Source organism: Osmia bicornis, chromosome 5 (genome assembly GCF_907164935.1).
Source record: "Osmia bicornis bicornis chromosome 5, iOsmBic2.1, whole genome shotgun sequence".
In the NCBI taxonomy this organism is placed as follows: Eukaryota; Metazoa; Arthropoda; class Insecta; order Hymenoptera; family Megachilidae; genus Osmia; species Osmia bicornis.
In genome coordinates, this window is record NC_060220.1 from 4,184,545 (window position 1) to 4,209,782 (window position 25,238).

At 44.5% G+C, this 25,238-nt stretch overlaps 2 protein-coding genes across 8 annotated transcripts in view; one reads left to right on the plus strand and one right to left on the minus strand.

The window, feature by feature from the left end:
- LOC114880196 (E3 ubiquitin-protein ligase MYCBP2) overlaps positions 1 to 25,238 on the minus strand; it is a 176,747-nt gene that overhangs the window by 143,062 nt on the left and 8,447 nt on the right. For all 6 annotated transcript variants that reach the window (XM_029195959.2, XM_029195978.2, XM_029195949.2 and 3 more), the window contains exons 27-29: positions 25,097 to 25,203; positions 24,811 to 25,020; positions 24,573 to 24,717 (exon numbers count right to left, since the gene is read on the minus strand). In XM_029195959.2, the coding sequence (XP_029051792.2) occupies positions 24,573 to 24,717; positions 24,811 to 25,020; positions 25,097 to 25,203 (462 nt within the window). The remainder of the gene's footprint in view (positions 1 to 24,572; positions 24,718 to 24,810; positions 25,021 to 25,096; positions 25,204 to 25,238) is intronic.
- On the plus strand, positions 7,593 to 23,435 carry LOC114880280. Of its 2 annotated transcripts, none has more exons than XM_029196129.2 (3): positions 7,593 to 7,680; positions 13,457 to 14,194; positions 19,971 to 23,435. In XM_029196129.2, exons 2-3 carry the CDS (start codon positions 14,033 to 14,035, stop codon positions 21,330 to 21,332), a joined length of 1,524 nt encoding a protein of 507 aa, XP_029051962.1. In that variant the 5' UTR covers positions 7,593 to 7,680; positions 13,457 to 14,032; the 3' UTR covers positions 21,333 to 23,435. The 2 variants fall into 2 exon arrangements, with proteins under 2 accessions (XP_029051962.1, XP_029051973.1); XM_029196140.2 differs by having other exon boundaries at positions 7,658 to 7,747.

Here is a 25,238-nt window from a genome sequence, read left to right on the forward strand (position 1 = left end):
GCTAGACCCATCGAGTAGTTATCTATAATAATTAATAAGCACATATTTGTTCAAGCGATTTTCAAAGCACCTCGAAGAGCATTATTCAACTCATTTCTCCGGCAAAGATTTTCACCGTGAAGCACATTGCGACACGCACGTGTCGTGCTCAAGTGGTATCCCACACGCATTCGTGGATAAATATTTACACTGGAGTATGACCCCCGAGCGGTTTCCGAGCGGAAAAACGCGGCTGGATAGGGGGAAAGATTTCATTTGCGACGTTCAGACGTTAAATGGGAACAGTGGCTCGCATATAAAACGTCGTCGACAGGCATTTCTTCTTAATTTACCTAAAAATGAGCGAGAACGAGCTGACCAAACGAGAAGCTGCTAGCTTTATTCATGTACAGCCGTTTCAACACCTCTTAAATCTATTACCTTCTAAGGACTATTAAACGCAAATGATGGCATAACATTTTAATTTTGTATCTGTTAATCACAAGTGCTAACGTCTCATAAAAGAAGAAAATTCCTTTCTCTCAGAATTGAATGCAGTTATCAACTTCAAATTATTAGAGCCTCTAATATCATACTAGATGTGTACCGTAGTCAAAAAAATGTTGAAATACCAAATAGAAGAAATTATACAACTTTATCAATGAATAAACTTTTTTGTACTCTTACTATCTACGTCAAAAGTGCTACCAATTTGGCCGTAGACCAAATTTCAAAAAAGTCTTTGGCTAAAATATGTATTACCCCCAGTAGTAAAAGCTTACGAAATTTTAACAGGATCGGTTGAATGATCACTGAGAAAAAGGAACATGAGTGTCTAAAAAACATGATTATACAGGGAAAGCACTTTTCTAAAATCTGAAATGAAATAAAATTTTTTTTAAATTCGATTCTTTGACCCTAGAAAATGCTCACTGTCTTCAGCAAACAAACAGCAACAAACGGCATAAACGGATTTTTTATAGAAACAAACAAGGCGAGATAATTCGATGATATTTCAGGAATTATCGGTTCGCCGATGGTTTACGATGACTTTTATTCGCGCAATTTACAACGCGTACGCCCTATTGGTGGCTCGCGATCACGTAGCCGGTGCATCTGAAATATGACGAAAAATATTAGGTTTTACGAGGCAGGGGCTCGACGACAGCGAAACGGAGCGAAGGAGGGCGGGAAATCGAGCAGAGGCAAAGTAGGAGAAGCGGCAAATTTATCGTAAGTATTTTTCTTGGGCGCAAGTGTGCGGAATCTCGAAGTTTCGCGCGGACGTTCCAATATTTTTATCCCCGCTTCGCGCAAGACGGTGCTCGACAACTCGCTAAAAACCCGAAAGTCGAAGTTTCCGTTTCGCATCGCATCGAACAAAATTTACCATTTTTCCTTGAAAACGAACGGAGAAAAAAAGACCGGGTTGATTTTAATTCCGTGTGTCGCGAACGGGTCTGCGGGATGCGCTCGAATGACAGACATACAGGAATTCGTTTCGTTTCGTGCAGCGGGAAACGAAATTCGTTTCGTGTTTCAAGCTCGTGATATGCCAGAAGTAATTAGCATGGACGCGCGTGTTTGATCAACCCAAATTCGCCTCGCGGATTTTTCATTGTTTAATGCTTCCTCCAAATAACATAGGAATAAATGATTTGTCAGAAAACGAGGATCGGGGAACAGGCTCAGCAATGAAATGGTGATCAGTTAAAGCGAAATCGCGTAGCAAAGTGACGGCATGCTTGTCGACGAGCGGAACTAGCAAAAACGACAGTGTATCAGCAACAAAGTCTACGAAACAACAAGGTTTTCAACGAAAACGCGAGAGAGCCAGACGCGAGCGACGTTCCGCTTTCCCTCCCGGGGGGGAATCGCTCGCGCCACAGAAACTCGGCAAACAATTATAACTTCCGGTGAGAAACACCATAATATAGTCGAGCCGCTGGTGCACGTCGTTTCGAAACGTTACATTTATGGCCCCGTTGGTGTTGCCGAGCCACGAATTTCTGGCTTTGGAATTTCGGGTTTCACCGTTGCGGTCGTCCACCACCGATCCCTTTCCTTCTTCCCCTACCTAACCCTTTACCTTACCCCGTAAACCCCTGTTCCACCCATGTCCCACGGAGTCTCTATCTTGCTAACTTCACCTAATTTATCTTTGTCCGGCTGGATCCACTCGATCCAATTCCACCGACCATTTATTTATTCAGCCGCAAGGTAAGCGCGAATTTATCGTCGAACGTCGCTCTTCTTCTGGGCCGATTAAACCGAAGGATCTTTATTATGATATCGGAATTATCGTTAATGAGACGTAGGAGAGAGCGGGGTGAAAGTAACATTGTAGATAACTCAAAATCAGTTGTAACTATTATCGCAAATATTGGATATACAATGCGAAATTACAATTAACCCTTTGATTACGGCGGACTTTGAGATATACCAGCCATACCATATGATAGAAGTTCAGTCGTACCCTACAACCAAGAATGGCGAAATTTTTTGAGAAAGTAGATTGTAACGAAACTATGCACCTTTAGGCGCCAACGGTAGTCAAAGGGTTAAGGGGGTACTTGCGTTATTACGGTCACTTTTGGGCCTTTTAAAAGTGATACTTTCCAAGATTTCCATGTTTTATTAATAACTTGAATATTACTTGTCATAAAGCGAAACTGCTACAACTCAATAATATCAAATAACCATGTAAGGTTTTGGTATAAATGTTTTTGTTGTAAACGTAATAATTTTTGCCTAATCGCAGATCAAAGTGAAATTGTTATTTTTATCCCTGTTCTCTCCTATAATTTCTAGAAGAATGAGAATTTTTAAATTGCCTTTTGAATTGCATTTCGAATCGCTGAATGACTGCAAAGAGAAATACTCTGCAAACAGCAGCAATCAGATTAACTAGAGAGCTCAGCTTTGTTGGCTGAGAGCTAACAAAAGGTAGTCCGATATTAAACGACGTGACATTAATCTGTATCAAACGTATCCTCCTCTCGAGGCAACTGCTGTTGCGCGATTTTTCAACCAACTACCCTCTCGAGAGTGGCCTCGATCACGTTCGAAGAGACTAAAAGGGAGTTCATCGCGCTCTTCGTCATTCTCGAGTTCTCGTAACAGCGATATAGTATATATTGGTCGCAATGGCCGGTATAGAGCAAAGTTTTCCCATCTCGCGGCGTATTTTTCTCCGTTGACGAGGAAACAAGTCGCGAAATATGTCCTCGGGCAGTGGGTCAACGCTCGTGAACGGTGCGCTGCTTAATAGACGAGGATTCGTCTACCAGGCCGTTCTGTTTCGCGCTAGCCGAGTAAATCTTTTGAAAATTCCACAGCTGCAACCTGCATTACAAGATGCATCGTATTTTTCACCCTTTCTGTGTTTCTATTTCACCCACGCCGAAAAGAGAAACGCGAAAATCGTCCGCGCGACGCAAAGCGTACGATGACGCTTTGAAACGTTCAGTCACCGAGATCATTAAAAAACCGTGGAAAAAAAAAAAATGAAGAAACATTGATCGTGACCTGCGTTCAATCGCCGGTAATGACTTCGCTGCTTCCGATAACTGCAAACGAAAGTTGAGCTTTCAGAAATTCATCAAAGACGCCTGGAGTGTTGAAAAATTTCCATCAAAATAAATAAAATAATTTACAGCTTTACCACTTCTAGATATAAGCGGATAAAAATTCTTTTAGAAATTCCAAATCGCCTTAGACCAGCTTTGATAGAATTTGATAAAAGTCTAAAGAAAACAGTGTGCTAGCTGATAAAAGCGTGTTGCTCTAAATGTTTCATACATAAAGGAAAAGAAAAACAGAAGTGGAGCTTTCCAAACAGTCCACGTATTTCCTATATCAAAGTGTACACAGATCCAATTTCGTTCCTGCGATCCAATCAAACGCAAAGCCTGATCGAACGAAAAATAACGAACCGAACCGATGCGTCGAGAAGCAACGGGAGTTCGATTACCAAAACAACGTACGGGACGGATCAGGAAGCGGAAATGGTGGAGGGTGATCTTGCCGGTGGTCGATCTAGGTCGACTGACCACGAAGGAAGGACAATATCGTCGCGAAGCTTTGGTACACAGAGGTTATTGGACTCATCAGCTTGCGTCGATGAATAGGACAGGTCCAGTGGTGGGACGCAGCCGAGACGCCGCGACGTCGGTCGCCTGGCGTCGTCTCAGATCCACGCAGACCACCGTGACGATCAACCATTGAACAACCCATTGACGTCACGGAAATTCCATCGTTGACCAACGTATCGTAGGTCAGAAATGAAGCAAAAGGAATTGACAGAATATTTCCAATGGATAGAAAGAAATTTGAATTTTAACGAAAATACCATTACTCTATCTAGAAAGTTTCATGAAAATTTTTTGATGATTCGCACCTATAGGGCACACTTGACACCATTCGCCCAGCGCTCGGCTCATCACCGTCTTGTCCCTATTCATCCTTCCATCGCTTAGAAACCGCGGTATTCGTTGAATCTCTGCCAACCGCGGATACCGTGGTATTTTCCTTCTTTTCTTTTTTTTACTGTGTTCCGTTTCTGTGCACAACGTCGGCGAAGTAACACTTGTTGATCAGGCCCGCGGACTATGATTTAACGAGCGAACGTGACGCGGAATTAATCACCTACCTCGATTCAGCTCGAAAAACACAAGCGTTAGGTGTGCAGAGCTCGTTTCCGAAGAAACACAAAAGTTTCTCCCTTTTTCTCTAACGGCTTCTATCGTTCAATGTAAAGAGGGATGAAATTACGAATTTGGCGGTGTTGGAAATCGAGCGTCACTTTTATCAAGGCCACGTCTAATTAATCCCATGGTAATTAACAGTCCCGCGTTACACGCGCCGCTGTACGCGAACGGGATACTGATGGAAATAATTAACGATGAAATCGTTCCAATTTCTCAGCACGCCGCGAAGAGCGATCGGTGAACTGGAAATCGGAAATACCACTGGACACGATTAATTTTAACCCGTTCGTTTGGCAACCCTCGGATTTTACCCGAAGCAAATATAGTTAGGTGGTTGTAAAGGAAACTGAGTTCCCCGACAAACGAGCGAGATGACGTCTTGACGGATCGATCATCGACAGTGGTCTTATCAACGGAAGGGTAGTAACAGCGACCTCGTCGAGGGTGAAAAGTTGACCCTGCGATCTCTCGCGTGAGATTCCGGCTTGAATTTCGACGTGACACGACCTCATGCACGACACGCTTCGAAAGGAAGTGATACGGGCTTGATAGGGAAAAAGGGTGAACACGAAAACGGAAGGGAGGTCTGAAGTCGGAATAAAATAATCGAGAGTGATCAACCGCTTGGAGGAAATGGTAGACAGAATGGGGTAATTTAACATGGTACATAAAGAATAAAAACTGCAAAGGGGTGTTACTTTATATTCGTTAAAAAAGAAAGAAGAGATTTTAAAATGGTAATATCATGCTTTCTTCGTGGTGAAAGGAGAGATTATTGAATTGACGAGGAGGTTAATGTCTCTTCTCAAAGAAGTGTATAAATTGTTGCTAATGCGAAATTTTTCATGAGACTGATGCGAGTGTGGACATAGTTCGCACACGCCGGAAAATTCCCTCAAGGGACGAGGAGAGAGAAACTTGAACTAGCTCGAGTCACGAAACGCTTGGAATTGCTAAAGTTTCTCGGTATAATTAGAATTAAATTCCAGGATGATTCTTGGTCAACGCGAGGCATGTAAAAACACGTGGCTCGCGATGTTCAAGGAAGATTAATCGTTGATACGAGCAGCTACGCGAAAATAAAGACACACCTGGACGTGTGTACTTAATGATAAATCACGGTCAAACGAGAACGAAAAAAGAGAAGTAGAAAATCATTAGTCGGATTAATAAAAACGAACAGAAACTCCGTGATCGCCTTTGATTAACCAGCGTATAGTAACTTAGCATTAAAAAGAAGCTTTTTTTTATCTGGAGCCTCTCATAATTAATCACCGGTTAATTAACACGGAAAATCCGAACGAGACAGGAAAGAAGGTGCAGGAGAAGTGCATACGATTTATTCACGTGTACTTCGTCATTTTGCAATTTGTTGAAAAATTCAGTCAGTTTTTCTTTGACTTTCGGTCCACTCCAGAATTTCGTTATTTTTTGCTTGTCACTAACATATCCAAGGCCGGCTAAAAACGTTGGATTACGTGACGTTTGAACGATAAAAATAGTGGTTGTTAGAAAACCGAATATCATGTATCGTTTCACTCAGAGAATAACAGGAAGAAATAGAATGTTTATTTAAGAATATGTCTTCGGAGATTCTTGCATGGATCAAAGAAATTGCAGGTGATTCGAGTCGAAGTGTTAATTCAATTAGAGTGATCACTCTCGTGTTTTTTATTTACACCCTGCGGTGACGTAATTCTTACCGTGGAAACATCGTGCGTCTCAGACAATTTGATTTTTTTTATTTTATTCAAACGCTTTGACAACCAACGCCTACTCGAATAATTCGTTGAAAGTGAAAAATCGATGAAATAATCGTTTAAAACAGCGCTGTGTCGCGAATGATCGATGACACCGTGTGTACTTAGTCTTATCAGTTGCGCTTTATCGTTCGCGACCGATAAGAAATTCGCCTCTGCGACGCCGGCAGAGGATCCAAAGAGGAAAAACCGAGAGAAAAGGAAACGGAGAAGATTTGATCGATAAATGGATAAGATTGCAGCGTAAACGGTCCTCTTCGAACGATAAACCGATCTCTTTTTAACTCTTTCCCTTAACCCCTTCTCTACGAGTTACGTATATACACGCTGTGAAAAATTCACCGATGAAAGCTAAAAGCGCATATCAATTAAGACACTGACGGCAATTATTCGATGACATCGCGTCAAAACAAATAAATTATTCATCAAGCTTGAATAATCGATCGGCAACTACTGTACAACAGACGGAACGATGAAACGGTTAATCGGGCTATTTCGATCCGATCCATTTAATTTTCCAGCAATGACCCGCCGAAGTTAGCAACCGCGAAACAATGTTGGCACGCTCGCATACGTGACCCACACCCTTACGTGGAAATATTTCAAGCGAGCTCGCACCCTCGGCCGAGCTTCGCGATACTTAAGGGTGCAAGGGCGAATCGATTTCATACACGCGAAAAAGTGGAGCAAAAATGGAACAAAAATAACAAGATATTTCGAAACGTTAATTATCTACTCGACGAAACTTCCCCTTTTTTATTAACCCTCGGACGATCGGGTCATTAAAATAGCCGTTTGAATTAAAATTTAATTTTCAATTTAAATTTCAAACTATCAGATTGCCAAATTTTAACCGATACGTAGGTTTGGGTAAAAATGGACCCCGTTAGTGTATTCGAGGGTTGAAAGAAATGAAGACAGACGCGAAGGAGATAGAGAAGACGAGAGGGAACGTTCCTCGAGACGGCTAGAGACAGACTGAAAAAGCAATCGAGGGAGGGAAGTCCGGCAGACGCTCCGGTGGGGATGCAGTTTGCCGAGAACATAAACGGAGGAGTGGAGGGCAAAGGTGACCCATGGTGGGGGGATGGTGGAGAAGAGGGGGTACTCGTGTCGCGCGATAACCGTCGTCGAGGTGCAAACCAGCCGCGAATTCGAAAGGCGGCCAGTTGCTGTTCGCGCGTCGTCAGCGTCGCGTCGTGGGTACACGTATATCTGATCGAGATATCGAGGTAAAAGACGTCGTGACGCGATATACGTCCCCTCTTCTCTCTCGGAAGATTCTACGCAATAGTAACAGTGTGTATAATCTAAATCATTTGAATAAAAATTAGAAAAAAAAAAAAAATGAACAAAAACACAGGATTCCGATTGGTATCCTAGAAAGTGCGACAGTCTCTGATCAAAGAGTAAAGGAAAAGTTGAGCAGAATGGATGAAGCGATGCAAAGGTTACAGAGGCGTCGCGTCGGTCGATCTCGCGTCTCGGAGAGGATCGGAGAACGCTTCGACCTTCGAACGGGAGGATCGGAGCGGCGTGCATCCACGAAAGATCGTTGCATAACCCGCGAGAGTATGAAACACGATGAGAGGGATTTTTCCGCGAGCAAACACAGTGGGTGTGCCTGTCAGCGCGTCGAGCCACGTTCAAGAGAAGTCGGTCAACGTAGTCGCGTTATCTCGTTGCGGGACCACCGACGTCGCGGAAACAAGCCCGGCCTGGCTGTGTTCGCTTTCGACCGATAGATCGGTGTCGGATAATCGTCGTTGTAACGCATGATTTCCCACGTGGCACGTAGCTGCGTGCGACCGCGTGCGTGTCAACCGTATGTCGTCTTCGGCGGAGGGCCGCTCCGAAACGGGAGCGTCGATTAAAACGCTCGAGTGCTGCGCAAAGTGGCCAGCACGGTCGAGATATCGATGATGATGCCACTTGAATATCGCATGGCGTCATTTGCTTTTCGATTTCACCAGGCATTTAAATTTACGTGAATGAACACGAGAAAACAGGTTCCGTTTAAATAGCACTCGGAATTTGTACTTTGTATACTTTTTGTCTTAACCGACAGAGTGACAATCCGTGAGCTTAGTTTCTTATCGAAAGGTGATATCGGATCGCCGTTACAATAAGTCTCACTGATAGAGCGCCTGGATTCTACTGCAGCGCGTTATTAGCGCTATTGAAACTTTTCCTTTCATTAATCCTTGTCTCGACGCAACTGTCGCATATGTAACTTTTCGAAGCGTAAAACCGATCGCCATTCATCATTCCTCTCTACCGTTCTACGTCTCCTCAAGACGTATCCTGTTTTTCTGCTCGTTTTCATCGCACTGGCCTTCGTTCAGCTTCTAACGAGTCTAATAATTCTGCGAGACGAGGCTGGTAAACGGAACGACGTATCGTAATTGCCCGCAACGGACGCGTGTCGGGTAACGCGCAATACGACGATCCTCCTCGACATTTCAGGGATATTTCTATCTTCTCATCGCCCGCCTCAATGAAACGTCTGTTACCTTATCAATTATCTCATTCACTGTTGAGAGATCAGAGATCACCTGTTTCGTTGCTGTTATCGAAGAAATTCTGCTCTCGTGTTTCGGTCGGGAACTCGCTGGCGCGGCAAATTGACTGCATTCGATGCACGCGGTTTTATCGCGCGTAACAGTTCGCGTAAAAGCGTAATATCTTGATTGGCTGACGTGTGCGAATAAAAATAACGATCTCTTTCTCTCTCGGTCCGTTCGCAGATGAACATTTGCAATGGAACATCCGTTTCTAGTGGAAACGGGATTCGAATAGCAGGCTGAACTATGAGCATGGGAATAATAACGGGTTGTGATGCTTAACAGAAGATTAAACCCTCTCCGATGGAGGAACCACTTTGTGGTGGTTTAATCGATAACCGATATAATCGTCGAAAACAATCCCCGTGCTTCGAATCGATCGCGTGCAATTTCGTTGATAGGAATAACGAAACAACCCGTTCGTCTCGATCGAACGATAACGAATCGAATAGCTCGGCGAACTTCCTCGAAGAGATATCACTTCCGGAGATTCGCTCCGACTTACGAGCTACCGATCTCTCCAGGAAACGTTTCTTCCATGAACCTAACCAACCCCAGTTTCATCGTTCCTCGAGCCGATTAATCGAACCGAACCGTCGATATATCGGAACGAGAGCTCGCTCCTGATTGCAGGATTAACCGTTGTCCCAGTGGCTAACGAGCAGAGTTCGCTCTTCGAGATATCCGATCTTAATCCTTCCTATAAGAAAGTCTCACCCTTCGGAATCGAGAGGGTGGCGGTGTTTCTCGTTTACCGGCAGCCGCGGTAAAGATAACCGTGAAAGGAAGATGGTGGGGTGAAATCGCGAATCGAATTCACGAAAGGGTAGTTTCGACGAGATATTCTTGAACAATGTTCATTACCGGCTGAATGAGCACATAGCAACGGGATTCCGCGAGCGGACAGACGCGCGTGGGCGCGGAATAAAACGGGCGGAGGAAGAGACACGTAATAGGAAGCGATTTACTCGCGTGCTTGTCGCGTGTCGACGAACTTGACATGTCAAGGATAGCAAAGATAGTAGAATACATATTTCACTACGTGTGACTGTTTTCATTGTAGCTGCGAACGTGTTAACCCTTGAACAGAGGAGCCTGGATCAATTCTGATCCAAGCAACGATATTAACTTCAACTTAAATGATAAATGAGAATAATTTTAATTTAAACTTGCATGTATAATTTGTGAACGAAAGAGTTTCATATATTAGAAAAATAATTTTTAGAAATTCAGAATTAAATTAAAATTGTGGCTCTCTCCATGGTCCGCGGTCCGAAGGTTAAGGAGGAGTAAATCATCTAGTTTGAATTTCGAAACTAGGTCGAATAATTTGCATTCGTTTAGTGTGTTTCTCTAGTTCAGCTTTCCCTCTTTCATGGATTAACCCTCGAGTGGTGACAGAAATGGCCGCTTCACTTGTACATACACGCATATATCCGATCAGAGTGATACATTTATAAATGGCCTACTGACGGATATACGCGAAAAGATCATTTCTCCCTTTCTGATCACTAATTCGTTATCTTCTTTCACGATTTGTTTGTTCGTTAAACGTTCTGAAAGAGTGTCGTCCATAAAGTAACGCATGTAGATCGACGGCCAATTAATCGCTCACGGTCGCGGCGAACTCGCGCGTATTCGGTGCGCGGATCGGTTGTAGGAGCGTGGAAAAATGCGAATTCCGAGCGGAAACACGATGTACAGAGCGAAGCGGTGTCGATCGAATCGAAGGGGAAACCGGTTGTTGGAGATCGCTTTGCATTTTTACGTGCTTCCACGTTGAAACGATAGCTTCAGAACGCGTAGATTATCGGATCGGTGTTCGCTCCGCTTCGTCAGCCTCGAGCCTTTTGACTGTCGGCGGTCGAGCACTTGGCGCGAAAGTAAAATAATTAAAGGGTAAAAGAAACGAGAATCGCGTTTGTCCTGTGAAGATGGCCTGAAAGGTTTCGCGACAGTTGGAAAATTGAATGCTCGTAAAGGATCCTCCGCTCTTTCTTTCTCTTTTGCCGCCTGCTGACATTAGACAACTCGGAGTCGCGTCGAGACGCGTAAATATAATTACGTTCATTGCATCCAGTGTGACACAGCCGGTTAACGAAGACCTCTCCAGGCTCTTCGTAATGACGTGTTAAAGAACTTTCAGTTCGTCGAAGCGACAGAATCGGCTTGTGCTCGTTAGATTAATCAACGGGCTCGAAAAGAAAACGCTCGGTACTTTCTTTTTTTTCTTCTTCTTTCTTTTTTGATAACTCCCAAAGAGCGGTAGCGTGTGACTAGAAAGGACCGGAAGAAATTAAAGAGTGTCGTGTCGAGATGAATGGCGCGAACAGAGAAAAATTCTTCTTCAGTCTGTCGAATTGAACTTGCCCTCGTCGTTTCGCGCCACCCTTTTCACGGCCATTGATGTTCCCCTTTCTCTCGCTCGACAAATGGAAATTTTGATTCATTAACGCTTTTAACACCGTGCAAAACTCGTTGAAACTTCCATCGGGGAATAATTTTATTTTTCATAAATTATCTCCGCAATTTCCTATTCTCTATCGAAAAGCAGAACGTTGTTGTTCGATCGAGGCTTTGAGGAATAATTACGAGGGTGCGGGCTGTGTGTTAAATCGACCCCTGCCTTCTCGACCGCTGAAAGCTTCTATTTTTCCAAGCTGGCTACGTTGGTTAAACGCTGCAATATTTAGAGGCGACCGCATTGTCGGACACGCGATACGTTGTGAAAAAGTGTCGACGACACGTATGTTCCAGCGACACAAGAAACACGCTCGTCCCGGAAAACGCCACGAAAATTACACTTTTTATGCCGGGAATGAATAAAAGAACGGTGATTCGTGTTTTTAATCTCGCGCGACTCGCGCTGTGAAGCAAATCTCTTTGAAATATTTGACTGGAAATCAACGATACGCTTCAGGATTCGTTGACAATTTTCTTTCCGATGTACTTATTAAACCCCTGTACCGCGACGAGTTTATTATAAAAATAATCGTCCTTGCTAATGGAAGTTTTGTATCTTCTTTCAAAATAATTCGCTTCTTCGAGCAGATTACGAGAAATTTATAATTAAGAAGTTTTAAATTAAAACAGTGGATTAAATATGTATCAGGTCGTATCTTAAATTCGTGCCACGTTTCATTTATAATATATTCTTCGTGATATTTTTACGTTCAGCTTGATCGACCTTGGTTAAACTTGAATGCAAAGACTTAACAATTTTGTCTTCTTTCTGTTTTCATTCCTTTTATCAGCGATAGAAATTATCCCAGCTGGTGATACATAAATTTCCTCATGATAAATAGAAATTCTACGCAGTTGTAAGAAACGAAAGAGGTCACGATTCCATGACAGTTTGATCCAACGGTGCGGTTGCATAACGCTCGAACGATAACAATTACGCGACCGATTCGAGCCGAACCGAGACGGGACGAGCGATCGTCATTCCTGGATTATTTACTCGAAAACATTCGTGAAACTCGGACAAACCGATGAAATATTCGCTCTGGAGATCGAAGGATTCGCCGAGGAAATCCGAAACGGAATGCTCTTTAAGGGTTGTTCTCACCCTCCCTCTTCCAAATTTTCAATCAATTGAAACATTAGAAAATTGTGTCGCTTTGAAAATTCTTTAAGAAAGTGGATATTTATGCAAACCAGTTCGAAGACTTTCTAATTTGAAATATTATTCAAAGTGCATCGAAATGCATCGTTTGCAGTTTCTAACAAGAGCATTGCGTAAGCGTATAAACGCGGGTAAAATCACGTTTTCAAAGTACAAAGTGTGTAACTCGAAGCAGCACGTGTATCGAGTGTGTCGAGTTGATAAACCGTGCAACACGCGTATTACAATTTCCCAGGCGTTGTAGAATGTTGCACAGTATCATCCTCCGTTACATCGCTCGTTTTCAAATGCAAATTGCTTGAATTTAATAAAAACTTGCAACAGAAACGGGAGAGCCGCGAACTCGATCGTAATCGATCGCGACGCGAAGAGTATTCGTGCTCGAAAACAGAGCGGAGCGAGGCCGCGACAAAGTCCCCGATAACGTAGAAACGTAGGGAAACGTTTATAATTAGTCATGGTATGGTACACAGCTCGGAACGCGATTGTCGCGACAGAGATTACGGAGGTTCCTCTTCCACCGCGTCGCACGCACGCCTCTCTGATTCACCGTCCTCCGCGACCATAGAATCTCATTGTTCTCCACCTCCTGGAGGAGTAAAAATCGGTCGCGCGATAAGAGAGAGAGAGAGAAAAAAAAAGTAAATTCCTCGGGTGACGTATCTACCTGGGAACGATAACGATCTGGGTGGCAGGATTTATCGAACCGACCAGCCAGATCGGCGAAGAATAGAAATCGTTAGAATCTTCCGACAAAGAGTTGGGGCGCGTTAGAAAGAGGAGGAAAATTTGACCAGGCTTTTTCTATCGGTGTTCCAGCATCGTCGGACAACGTCGAGCGAGGAAAACGGAAAAATCGTTGGAAATCGTTGGTCGTGATGGTGAACGGTGCCGTACTCTGTCACGGACGTAGTCGAATGTGTTTCCGGTCGAACGAAGGAAAATAACGACGAGGATGTCGTAGTCCGAACGGGAGACAGCGTTTCCCGACGCACTCGAATGACGACGTCAGCAGCAGCGTCGAAAATCGTTTCGCGACAGGTGGTGAATACCGACGGCAATATGACCGACAGGATCACGTAGTGGCGCGTGGCGTGTCGAACGACACGGAACTTCCCTCCCTGAGCCGTTGGTACCGAAGAACAACCCTGCGAATACTTTGAACGCGTCGACGCGGAGAGGATTTTCGTCGACGAAACGGCTCTGATTGGATCCATCGAAAAGGAAATCCAACTTGCCAGACATGTCGGGACGACGTCACGGTCGAATCGACGCGGGATCAGCTGGCATCGATTCGGTGTAAAAACGCGTTGAAAACGTAATCCTGACAGAGAAAAAGAGAAAGAGAAAGAGAGAGACAAGAAGCAAAGGGTGGTTCGAGAGGAGAGGCGCAAAATGGGAGCAACGAAATTCCTGTTGGGAAGCGCCGTTCTAGGACTCTTATGGAGCTGCTTGTTCAAGGGTGCCCTGACTAATTCGACCAGCAGGTGCGACTATCCTCCCTGCTACTGCGATCATCACGGCAGGCTGACCTGTGACTGTAAGGACGAGGGAGAGGTATGTTCCCCCATAAACGTAATTAAACCCTCGGACCTAATGCCCTAACACCCCATGTGTCCACTTATCGTATCTTTTCTATATTTCAATCGCTAAATTTCTCAGAAATCTTTGAACATCTTTATTAGGGTAAAACGTGATTCGATCTTTTTGAAAAATGCACTCTGTTGACTAGGATGAGAAGGAAATAAATAAAGAGGCAAGGGAAGGATGGTTCTAAATCTCAGCTCGCATCTTTCATCCTTGTACAGAAAGAAAGGAAGAAACTTCTCCCCTACGGTCTGGCGCGAAATAGCCCATCGCGTTTAACTCGGTTCCTTTCGTTTCGTCGATTTCATTTCGTGCCCAGGAGAGCCGTTCTCTTCAGGCCAATCTCCCTCTCTCTCTCTATTTTCTCTCCATCTTTTTGGATCCCTTCTCAAGAGCACCTCTCCCTTTCCATCCGTCCGTTCTCTCCCCTTCTTTCCCACGAATTTATTGAGAAACCGCGAGCCGTCCTATCTCACGAAAAATCGCAGACAATATGACACACCGGGGTCCAGCGATCCCCTTTGTTCTCGAGGAATGCATTATTCCAACCTTGAATTATCAGGGCAAGATAAAGAGGCTAAGATCCGAGTTACACGGCTTTTAATCGCGTGTTCGAAGTGTAAACTTTGATCGACCATCGCGAGCAACCCTTACGGAAGAAACGCGGGCCACGGGCGAAGGGGTTGTCGAAATAAACACGGTGCGGCTAATCTAGCGAGGCACGTAGGGGGTAAATTGCGAGGGTGGTGCGAGTAGAACCTCCATAAATTAGAACGTGTTTACGCAAATCGCGAGGGCAGACGGTGGCGGCAGGTAGGCAAGGTGCGCCAGCCTCGTTTCCTACCTGCTTCTACGCCCTTCTCTCCGCTATTTATTGTACCGGACGAGGTACCCACAGGTACCAACTAAAGGCCCCCAGGAAAAATGCTCCGCCTCGAGAAAAATAGCAGTCCCTCTTAACGGATCATGGTCACGTGAACTCTCTGTTGGTGAAACCATCGCAACACCACCTTTCCATCTTTCTATCCTCCCTCAATTCGATCGAATGTAGATGAGTTAAGCTACGTTTATAATGAAAATATTATTTGACAAATTACAGTTGAAATTTGACAAACCTGAACAATGGAATCTCAAGTATAAAGTTTTAATTACATTTTGCATAGTCGAGGATTAATTATCTTAACTTTGCAGTAACGAATAGTTGAACGCAATTGTTAAGGTAATGATAAGGCAAACAGTTGAAACGTACGTGGATAAGAGAAAGTACATGCTTGCTTAAAAAATTCTTCTATTGTGATCGTAGCCTTGGGTTCGATTTCGAAATAACGTGAAACGATATGGAGGAGACGATTGTTGATTTATGGTTAAATCGGGACGCAGGCGTATCCGGCGTTATCAAGACGCTTTCCAGGCTCTGTTTCAAGGGCCCTGTCACCTAGTGTTACACCTACGAATTTTGCCGCACAATGAGGCTCGGTTTATCGTCGGTGCCCTTGGAAACGTCGCCTGGAGCCGAGATAAAGCGTTCTTTGTCCCGGGAGACGAGTTACGACGGCGTGCGTTCTGCGTGTCGTAAACCCGATCCGTAAAGCTTCGGTCCGTGACGAAACGACGTCGCGCGAGAGGACGGCGTGAAAAGCAATCGTCTCCGTGGAAAACGAAAGCAAACAGAAAGGAAAAGCCGTTGGAGGAAATCGAACGTTCGGAACGAAGTGAAATCGTCGGACGAATTTGTAGAAACTAATTCGTGACTTCTCGTTGCTTCGAGGCTCGAGTCGATAGGAAATAGCTGGATGAGAAATTTGCATAGCGAATTCGCGAGACCGAGTCGCGGCCACTTAGGCGCCTCGTGTCGCGTGCGCACGTAACGGAAGTGGTCGATAAAGTCGGATTAGTTACGGATCGAATATCATCCGGGACGAAGATCGCGCGGTTTGCATGCGCAGATTCTAGAAAATCGCTACCGGATCGAACCGAACCGAACCAACGAGAACCATAGAAATGACACGCGGCCATTTAGAAAACAGAAGTCCAATTAATTCGGAAAATTAAATATCGATGTTTCAGTTGAATAACGTGCAAAGTTCTTTTTACCCGTATCGGTGGATATAATAGATGTGGGAGCGAAACGATGTTCGAAAAAGGGCTTACAATACGTATTTATATTCAACGAACTCGTTTCAGGAAAAGCTTAGCTAACAACGAAGAAAGGGCGGGAAGTTCTACTATAATGCATGGCTGGCCCAGTGAATTCAGCCCGTTGAATTTCGCATAATACTGTCGCGGCATTTCACGAACACGCTTCAGCCAATTTGTCGCACCGTCTACTCGTGACTACGAATATATCGAGGGAAACTCGAGATGTATTCTCTTTCTCTACCCGCGTGCCCCGTTTTCCATTTTCCCCGAACTTCATCGGAGTTTCTAAGTTGAAACCATTGTCCGTTCTCCGATGGCTCCGGCTGAAGGTGGATTCATATTGTCCGGTTCGAACGAACGATTAAGTTTCAGACGAAAACATTGAAAGGCTGTTAAATAAATAAATTCGATTTCATTCGTGACTGAAGATCATGTTTCTCCGTTTTCTTTCGTTTCTTATTCGAGACGCTAGTTACGATATCGTGCAGTTCCGCGAGGACGAAGTTGTCGCGCGCGCAGCCGGAAGCTGAATAATTGACGATTCCCGTAAATAATCGAGAGGACCTCTTAGCAAGCGTGCAGCCTTAAACTGTCGCTCGTAACGAGCCGCCTCGTCGATATAAGGCCGGGACAGGGCGAAATGTAAAGAACGAGAGCGCGGACCACGGTTTCTGCAAAAGTAACAGCTGCAAGCGGCGAGGAAAAGCTCGTAAGGGCGCCATTTATGCGAAGAAGAAGGTGGTTCGCTTATGAAAACATTCGGGAAATGGAAACTCGATGTCGGGAACAGGGCTCGAGCCAACCCCCGAGTCGTTCTAAGGAACAACCATATGGCACGTGAAATTTCCATGAACGACGATTATCAAATTTCTGCTGATTTCTTCTGAATTCCTCGTGAAAAGCTTGGAGAAAGGTAAAAGAAATGGGAACGAACGTTATTTCTTACGTTTTTCTTTTCACGCGAACGTCGTGCCAGGTGCGTGCAATCAATTATCGTTTCGATCATTGCTGTAACTAGGTTTTTTATTTCGAAAGAGCCCTACTATTGTTTAACCTAGATAAACCAATGGTATCCGCCGATGTTGAATTAAAAAACAAACGCGCGGATAAAAACAGCGATGAAATAACGGAAACGCGATAATGGCGAGCAACGAATATGCCCTCGCGAGGGAAATTGTTTCGCATAAATTCTTTATAGGTCGTAAAAGAGCTTTCCTTCTCTCTTTTCCTCTTTCCTCTTCGGTCGATTTCACAAACCGCTGTTCCGCGAGGCATTGAACTTAATCCATCGATTTCTTTTTCGTTTTCGCCCTTCATTTTCGTTTTCATTCGTAGTTTCATTTTCGTTCCGTGAAAGTCAACGGAGTAATAATTATCCCCGTGTAAAACGATACTTATCAGACGAAGCTGGATATAACGACTGATAAAATAAAAACTCGTGTCGCGTTCGTGTAACGGTGATTTCTTCTGTGAAAAAAGAAGAATGCTGGGAAGAACGGAAATCTACTAGTAATCAAGAAAAACGATCTTTTCACGATACGCGACAGCGTCTGGAGAATACGCGAAGCAGATCGCTCGCTCGATAGAATCACACGCCACGAAGTAATGCACGAGAGGATTAAACCGAGGGAATAAAAGCGAGCTGTTAAAAAGAAATGCTAATAACAACTAGAAATATAATTCAAATTTTTTCTACCTAATTAAGAAGAAGCATCGTTAAACTATAGATATTTATGCAATTACCATGTAAAAGTATGCGAACGCTTGCAAATGTAAAAGGAGCAAACAAATTTCGTGAAACGGAAATGAACACGTCGCGACGATTGTTCGAAAGGTGAAAAACGAGTTGTCCGGGGTGGAGAAGAATTTTGAACGTTGATTTCTTTTGAGAATTGATCGAGAACAATAAGAATCGACGAGAACAAAGGGCTGGACGGATGAGAAGAGAAAGATCGTGTCGGTGAGTAAGAACACGCGTGGCTACCTGAGAAAACCGAGCACAAAGGTTTTCGCTTTCGTCGACCCCAAAGGTTCTTTATTTTCATCCCTTCTTCTCATTCGCGAACGCATAGTTCACCCTTCGTCTTGGTTAATATCGCGCTTACTCGTCGAAACGCGGCTTCGTAATATAACGTCCCATTTATTCTCTAAATTAAAAATATTTCTCTAAACAATTCGAAGCAACAAATCCTACCAAGTATTCGATCGTCAAAGCATTAACCCTCCGAGTAGCTCTTGTGAATTCACAAAGAAACAGAAATATTCTCGAAACCTTAACGACACACATTTTGACCAAACTTCCTCCAAAAGATACTCAATTGTCTACACAAAAGAGCACCGGTTCCACCTGGCTGAAAAGAGTTCCTCCGCAAAGAATGAAACACCTTTCTCCACCAGCCCCCAACATCTCTCCGAGTAAAACGAATTTTCGTACGAAAGAACGTACCGTGTTTCTTTCGAAACATCAAACCGAGTGAAGTCTCTCGGAAGTTCTTCGACGACGAAGTTGAAATACAATCTAAATAGCACGCAGGACGAATGAGCGTCGCGAAGTAAGCAAACGCGACACCGTTTACAGGGAACGATTCGTTATCGGGGCTTCGTTAGCGAGAAAGATGCGATAATCCGACGACGACGATACATTGCGAAGTGTTATGCCGGCTCGAAATGCGTTCTGGTATGCGCGACGCGTTCCGGCATCGATTGTTTAGCAAACAAGCTGGCCCGAAGTGGCAGGTGGCATCGAGGCTTGCGTGCAAATGAATTAATAAAGAACGAGCGAGTGCAGCTGGTTGCGAATAACGCGCACTCCGGTTACCCAGACCGTTTCGAGGTATCGACTTCCGGTTCCATTCGCCTGTTTCTGACAAGTTGCGGAAAAGAGTCTTTCTCGCCTGAGGGACGAAACCCCGGGGCGATCAAAGTTACAGAACGATTTCCTCTCGGAAAGATAACTTGCGTATGTTAGAAGAAACTGATTTTCTTATCGGTCGAGAACGTTCGAGAAACGCCTGGGGAAATTTTCGAAAAACTTGGACGCGCAACCTGCGTGGCTGACTTTTGATATACGTCGAACCGATAAGCCCGGCGCGGCGGCGAGGTTAATTAACTACTGCGAGGGGATCCATTTAACGAAGCAAATAAGAATCGTGTTAACCGGTGCTCGAAAAGGTGCAAGATACGAAGTTTCATGAGAAGGTCTCGTTAACGGGGAAATTTCCAACGTTCACCCGGCCAGAACAGAGGAAACGACGATGGCCGGGCACGGAAAAGCAAAGCCCCGCGATTACGATAACAATATTGGACCAGCTAATTGGCAGGGGCGTGCGACACCGGTGGCACGCGTTCCCGACGATTACGGTAGTTAGACGTTCAATTACAGTCATTCGACCTCTGCTCAGCATCCCGCATCGTTAACATCCGTTCCATATTTGTCTCTGTTAAATTACCCTTGATTCGATCAAAATAATACAGATTGAAATTTCGATAGTAACAGTGGTAATGCATGAAAAATAGACTGCGACGAGGAGAATGGTAGCCGGAAACGTCTATTGTCTATTACGAACTTCTAATTATACTGCTATAATAATTACTATTTCAATTTCAGGAACTGGTGTTGACCACGGAGGGCGAGCGAAAACTGAGCCCTCACACGAGCAGGATAGTGGTGGGCAATTGTAGCTCGGTGATCCTGTCGAATTCCAGTCTAGCCTCGATGATTGGCCTCCGTTCGGTCGACCTGATCAACGTGGCTAATCTGAGCCTGGTCAGGCAAAGTTTCGAGCTGTCGCCGCGCAGTACACGCACGCGAATCTCCGTGAGAAATTGCAGCATCGACTCGATGCCAAGTTTCGTATTCCGCGGCGACGTGGAGGCGATCAGTTTCGAGAACGTGAGGATCGGTCAATTGAGCGCGTTCTCATTCGCTAATTTACTGCACACGGACACTTTGAGGCTGGAGAACTGTCGCATAGAGAGCATGGAAGCGCAAGCGTTCAAGAAATTCGACGTGGGCTACCTGCACGTGATCGGGGGCAGTTTCGGCGACCAAGTGCCCAGCAGAACCATGAACGACATAGAGGTCTACCACAAATTCATGCTGGACGGGGTGAAGATGGGCACGGTGAGAAGCGAGGCGTTCATCGTGAGAAGTCCTCGAACGGTGGCGATACAAAACTGCGCGATGGAGAGTTTGGAGAGCGAAGCGTTCGACGTGACCGCTCGAGGAGCGGTGATCCTGAAGAACAACAGCTTCGGCAGCCTAGCCGTAGGCGCGTTCCTCGGCATACGAGCGGACCCCGAGGCGAGAACCGTCTCTCTACCGCTCAATCTCCACGACCTGATCTTCAAGAACAACAGCGTGGTGAACTTCGAAGAGGGCTCGATGATGTTCGACCGTAGCAGCTTCCGTCTCGAGTTGGACAACCTGTTGGTCGAGAAGCCTTGCGACTGTCAGATGTTGCCCGTATGGAAGAACAACGTTCTCAATTACACGAACGTGTACACGAGGTTCTACAGCAGACAGAACTCCGTCTTACCGCCCACGATGACGCCGCAGGACTCGATCAACGAGACCCCGGAGACGTTTCTCTGTTACGACGGCGAGGTGGACGGTGTGCCGATCGGTTTCGTTGAATACGAGACTCGGCATTGTTCCCTCGGCGGATCGATACTAGTCTTTATACTGATCGTCGCCGGTCTACTCGTGTTCCTGATAGTTCTCGCCTGTCTGATCGTCTGGTGCTGCAGGAGGCGTCGACGTAACGGCAGAAAGAAATGGATCAGCGTGCCGACCAACGCGCCGGACGTGGTCTCGAAGAAGAACGGGGTGATCGGCAGAGAAACGGCCGCCTCCGCGGCACCGGTCGACAGCCGGATAACTATGGTGGTGCCGGACGGTAGGCTGTACAGGGAGACGGAGTTCCACGTGATCGTGGAGAAGGCCGAACCATTGACTACCGAATTGTAACGAGAAGCTCCGCGCGGTTCCACGAGGACCGCGGTAGCTCGACTCGAAGAGCAACACGATCAAGAGGAATTCCAGCGATTCGCCGGTTCGAGCCGTTTTCGCGTGTACAAGCTGTGAACGAACGGGACACGATCGTCACCGATGCGTGACGGACACGTGCAACCGACCCTCTTCTCGCTACCAGAGCACAGAACGACTTGTGTAACCAGTGTAAAGTGCGACTATGTCGTCAGTGCTGATTAAGCCACTTTCCTCCTGGTACCTCGACACTTTTCCCGTGTTCAGTGCTTGGAATGAGAATATAGAATAGAGGACTCGATCTCGAGAAACCGTTGTTTTCCATTTAATATCCTTCTTAGAGTACAACAAGCCAGTTCGTAAGCTTCCATTTTACATATCAGCAACAGAAGCATCGATTATCCTGACGCTTTCGTGTCTTTCTATTGTAAGAGACGTTCTATTCTATGTTTCCTCGCGTCTGTCGATCGAGATCACGCGTACGGATAATCGAGGCGCGTTGTTAATCAAACCGACGGTGTTAAGTAGTATCGCAAAGGGAAAAGGAAGAATAGTGTCGTCGATTGGACTCGAAACTTTTGTCGAGCCGATACGAGAGACGAGGAGAGAAGAAAATTAGAAGACTTGGGGTGATAAAAAGGAACAAGAGAAGCTCTTGAACTCTGGCTGACTCGTGTAAAGTACACGAGTACGATCGGGCTTACTTGCTTCCAAGTTTATCGATCAGACAACAAACTAATCGACGTCGTAGCGTCTTGTGTTGATTAACGTTTCGAACGAGACTAGTTTAACCGAAGAAAGACAGTGCCATTCCTGTACAAACGTCTGTTCGATGAAAAAGAACTCGATCTTTTCGAATATTCAATTCTAAAACGAAACGAGAGAACATTGTTCGCTTCCAAAATCAATACGTGTGTATGTGCGTACGTGTACGTGTGTGTGTGTGTGTGTGTGTTCGACTCTAATTGCGAATTTCTTTTTCATTGTGCTTGTAACAGAATAAAACGATATCACCTGACACTCCTTGACAATACGGAACATGAAATTGAACGCGATTCGATCGATCGGGTAGATTTTTTAGAACAGAGGAAAAAAAGAGGCCAGCCGCGAGAAGAAAATCTTATTAGCGTTTCATTAGCGTTTCACCCCCGGTTCCCGCTGGGAGAGATATTCCGTTCGATGTAAAACCGAGGCTCGAATATTCGGAACGTTCGTTCACATTGTAATTTATTTCACTCCGATCGCGTTTTATTTATGAGCTTCCGACTTTGCCAATAAATTGTTATTGTTATCATTCCGATCAGTATCTAATTTTGACGAATGCACGTGTAAATCGTGAAATTACGTCTTTTTAACGCGTTCTCTACTACATGGGTTACCACTGTGACCAAATCTATTCATCAGGTAAGTCTGAATATAATTTCTACAGTTTTTAAACAATTATTTATGAATAACTGATTGCGAACACATAGACAAAATCAGAATCGGAGTACCAATGAATCTCGCGCGCGTACGGGAATCCACGAGATGGTGGAATTTCGAGAAACGAGGAAACTAGGAAGCGAACGTTCGTGCAGCCGGTCGTTTCGTGTTCTAAAAGTACAATACGAGTACCGTAAACGACGCTTTGTCCCCCGCATGTGCAGCTATCTCGCGCACGTGTGAGCCATGCATTATTGATGCAGCCGCCACTTGCTCTTCTAACGACTCTCGCGCGGAAGGCGCGCCATCCTTTCTTTTCTTTCCTTTCATCCCCCGGGCGGCCAGCAGAAATTGGTCCTCCTAGCTGCTCGAGATTATTCAGCGACCTTTTCCTACTCCCGTTGCCTCGGGCAGCACGGCCAATTAGAGTGAACACGCGAAAAGAAACGAAACTTGGATGACCAACTGATCCATACGGCGCTCGACGCGGTCCAGTATGTACACACGTATGCAATTATCGTACCAACGGTGACAAACGATGATGATTAATAAGGACAGTTTAGTTGTAATTATCGTGAGACTGTGATATAACGACAGCCGATTGTGTATAATTTGTTTTACATCGAACGTCGAAGGAGATAATAAAGAAAGATCAGTTCAAGATTCTGCGAATGCAATTTCCTACACACCTCTTTCATCCGTCCCTCTGTCTAAATGCAAATCCGAACGCACGTATTCGCTTCAGTTTAGCGATAGCTTCGTCGGATCGAATCGATCCGTCGGTTATTTACGTTTACCCGTGCAGGAACGTGGAAACGCAAAAGTAACGCTGATTATCAGAAGCGGGCTTCTGTTTCCGAGGGATTTATACAGATTCGCCAAGTCCGTTTCGATAAAACACGGTCACGATAAGTGGAGGCGATGAATTCTTGTTTGAACAGTCTCGATTAAAGCTCGATGATTACGATGCTGAATGACCAATTTTGGAAGTAATTGGGAAGGAAAATGCGCCTTCCAGAATTCATCGAAATTCTGCACATTCAGTTTCGAAGAAAAGAATGATCAGGAAGCGATAACGATCCAGTTACGAACGTACATATGTACGTTTGTTTTTCGCAACTTCACAGTTATTTTTATAGAATGCGATTATCAGATTAAAATTCGTCATAATATGAAGAATTGTATTGAGCAAGATTTCTTGCGTACCGCTCTGATTTAAAGAGGAAATGCTGGACAAAACCGGAAAACGAAGTTTCCGTTCAGTTAAGAAATCGGTCATTTATCATTGTTCTTCCCCCTTTTCAACCTCGAGACACTATGATTTTTTAAATTCAGAAATTTTAAAAAATTGCGCTCCACGGACACTGAAATGCTATAGCCATCTAGCGGTGGAAAGCGCGTACTAATGGAATTATACTTTCCCTGTTTTCCCTAATGTATATCATTTTTTGACGTAGTAATACACGTTAGGTATTGTATATCAATAATATGCCCCAAATAACAACACTATAATACATTTTGTTAATCATAAATAATAGATAAAGAACTGTTTATGGTAACGACTTTAAGACACCTTCCTTATCAAACGCTCTGATAACAATACTGTTGGTGTCATCTAGCGGTAAATTTTCTATATATTGTCAAAATTAAAATTTTAAGAATTCCTGTTTTCCTTGTAACGCTATTTTTTCCTACAATGCCTACTTTATAATATACCAGCCAAGAAACTAATCCTTCCCAATTTCATTTCATTACAAACTACAAGTTAAGTAGAATCAAGCGTTGCAATTTAGTACTCACCTGAATGGAAGAACTCCGTCGAGAGCCTGGGAGACGGTGGGTGGCGAAGCCAGAGCGAATCCTCGGCCAAGTAATGTTGAATGCATGGAGAAAATCCTCTTTGCGGTTTCCTGCATCAGCTCCAGATCCTCTTCCACTTCTTCGTCTGAAAGGATATAAACAAATTCGTTGAATAACGGAACCGATGCTAGATACAATTGAATATATTTTGAATCATAAATTGAAGAATGATACATACTGGACACAGGTGGTAACGCAAGATTTCTCTTCATCAGACTGGCGGCACAAGCACCACCCAGAAATGATAATTCAATTTCCAGATTTTTTAACCCATTTCCCGATGTTATCCAGTCGTATCCAATAACCAAGCACTTAAACCCGTACATGATCGCTCTGTCGTTTTTCATGTAATCCGACGCAGTCTCCAATGAGAATATCACTTCGTTTCCTTGAACAATAAACGTGTCGATCCGGTGAAATATTAAATCATAATGTACAATTTATTTTGCAAAATAATAACATACCTGGTAATACAATCGCGTTTTGAGGCCATTGGCTTTGTACATTACTTAGTTTATGCAGTACAGGCCAATATAAGGGTGTGTCTTCTACCCCTGCGGTTACAGATGTTCTAAAGACATATAAAAAGTGATTATGTATGATACT

Coding starts and splice junctions, on each gene's coding strand:
- LOC114880280 (XM_029196129.2), top strand. CDS start 14,033: ATGGGAGCAACGAAATTCCTGTTGGGAAGCGCCGTTCTAGGACTCTTA. Junction 14,195..19,970: donor ACTGTAAGGACGAGGGAGAG/GTATGTTCCCCC, acceptor TTTCAATTTCAG/GAACTGGTGTTGACCACGGA.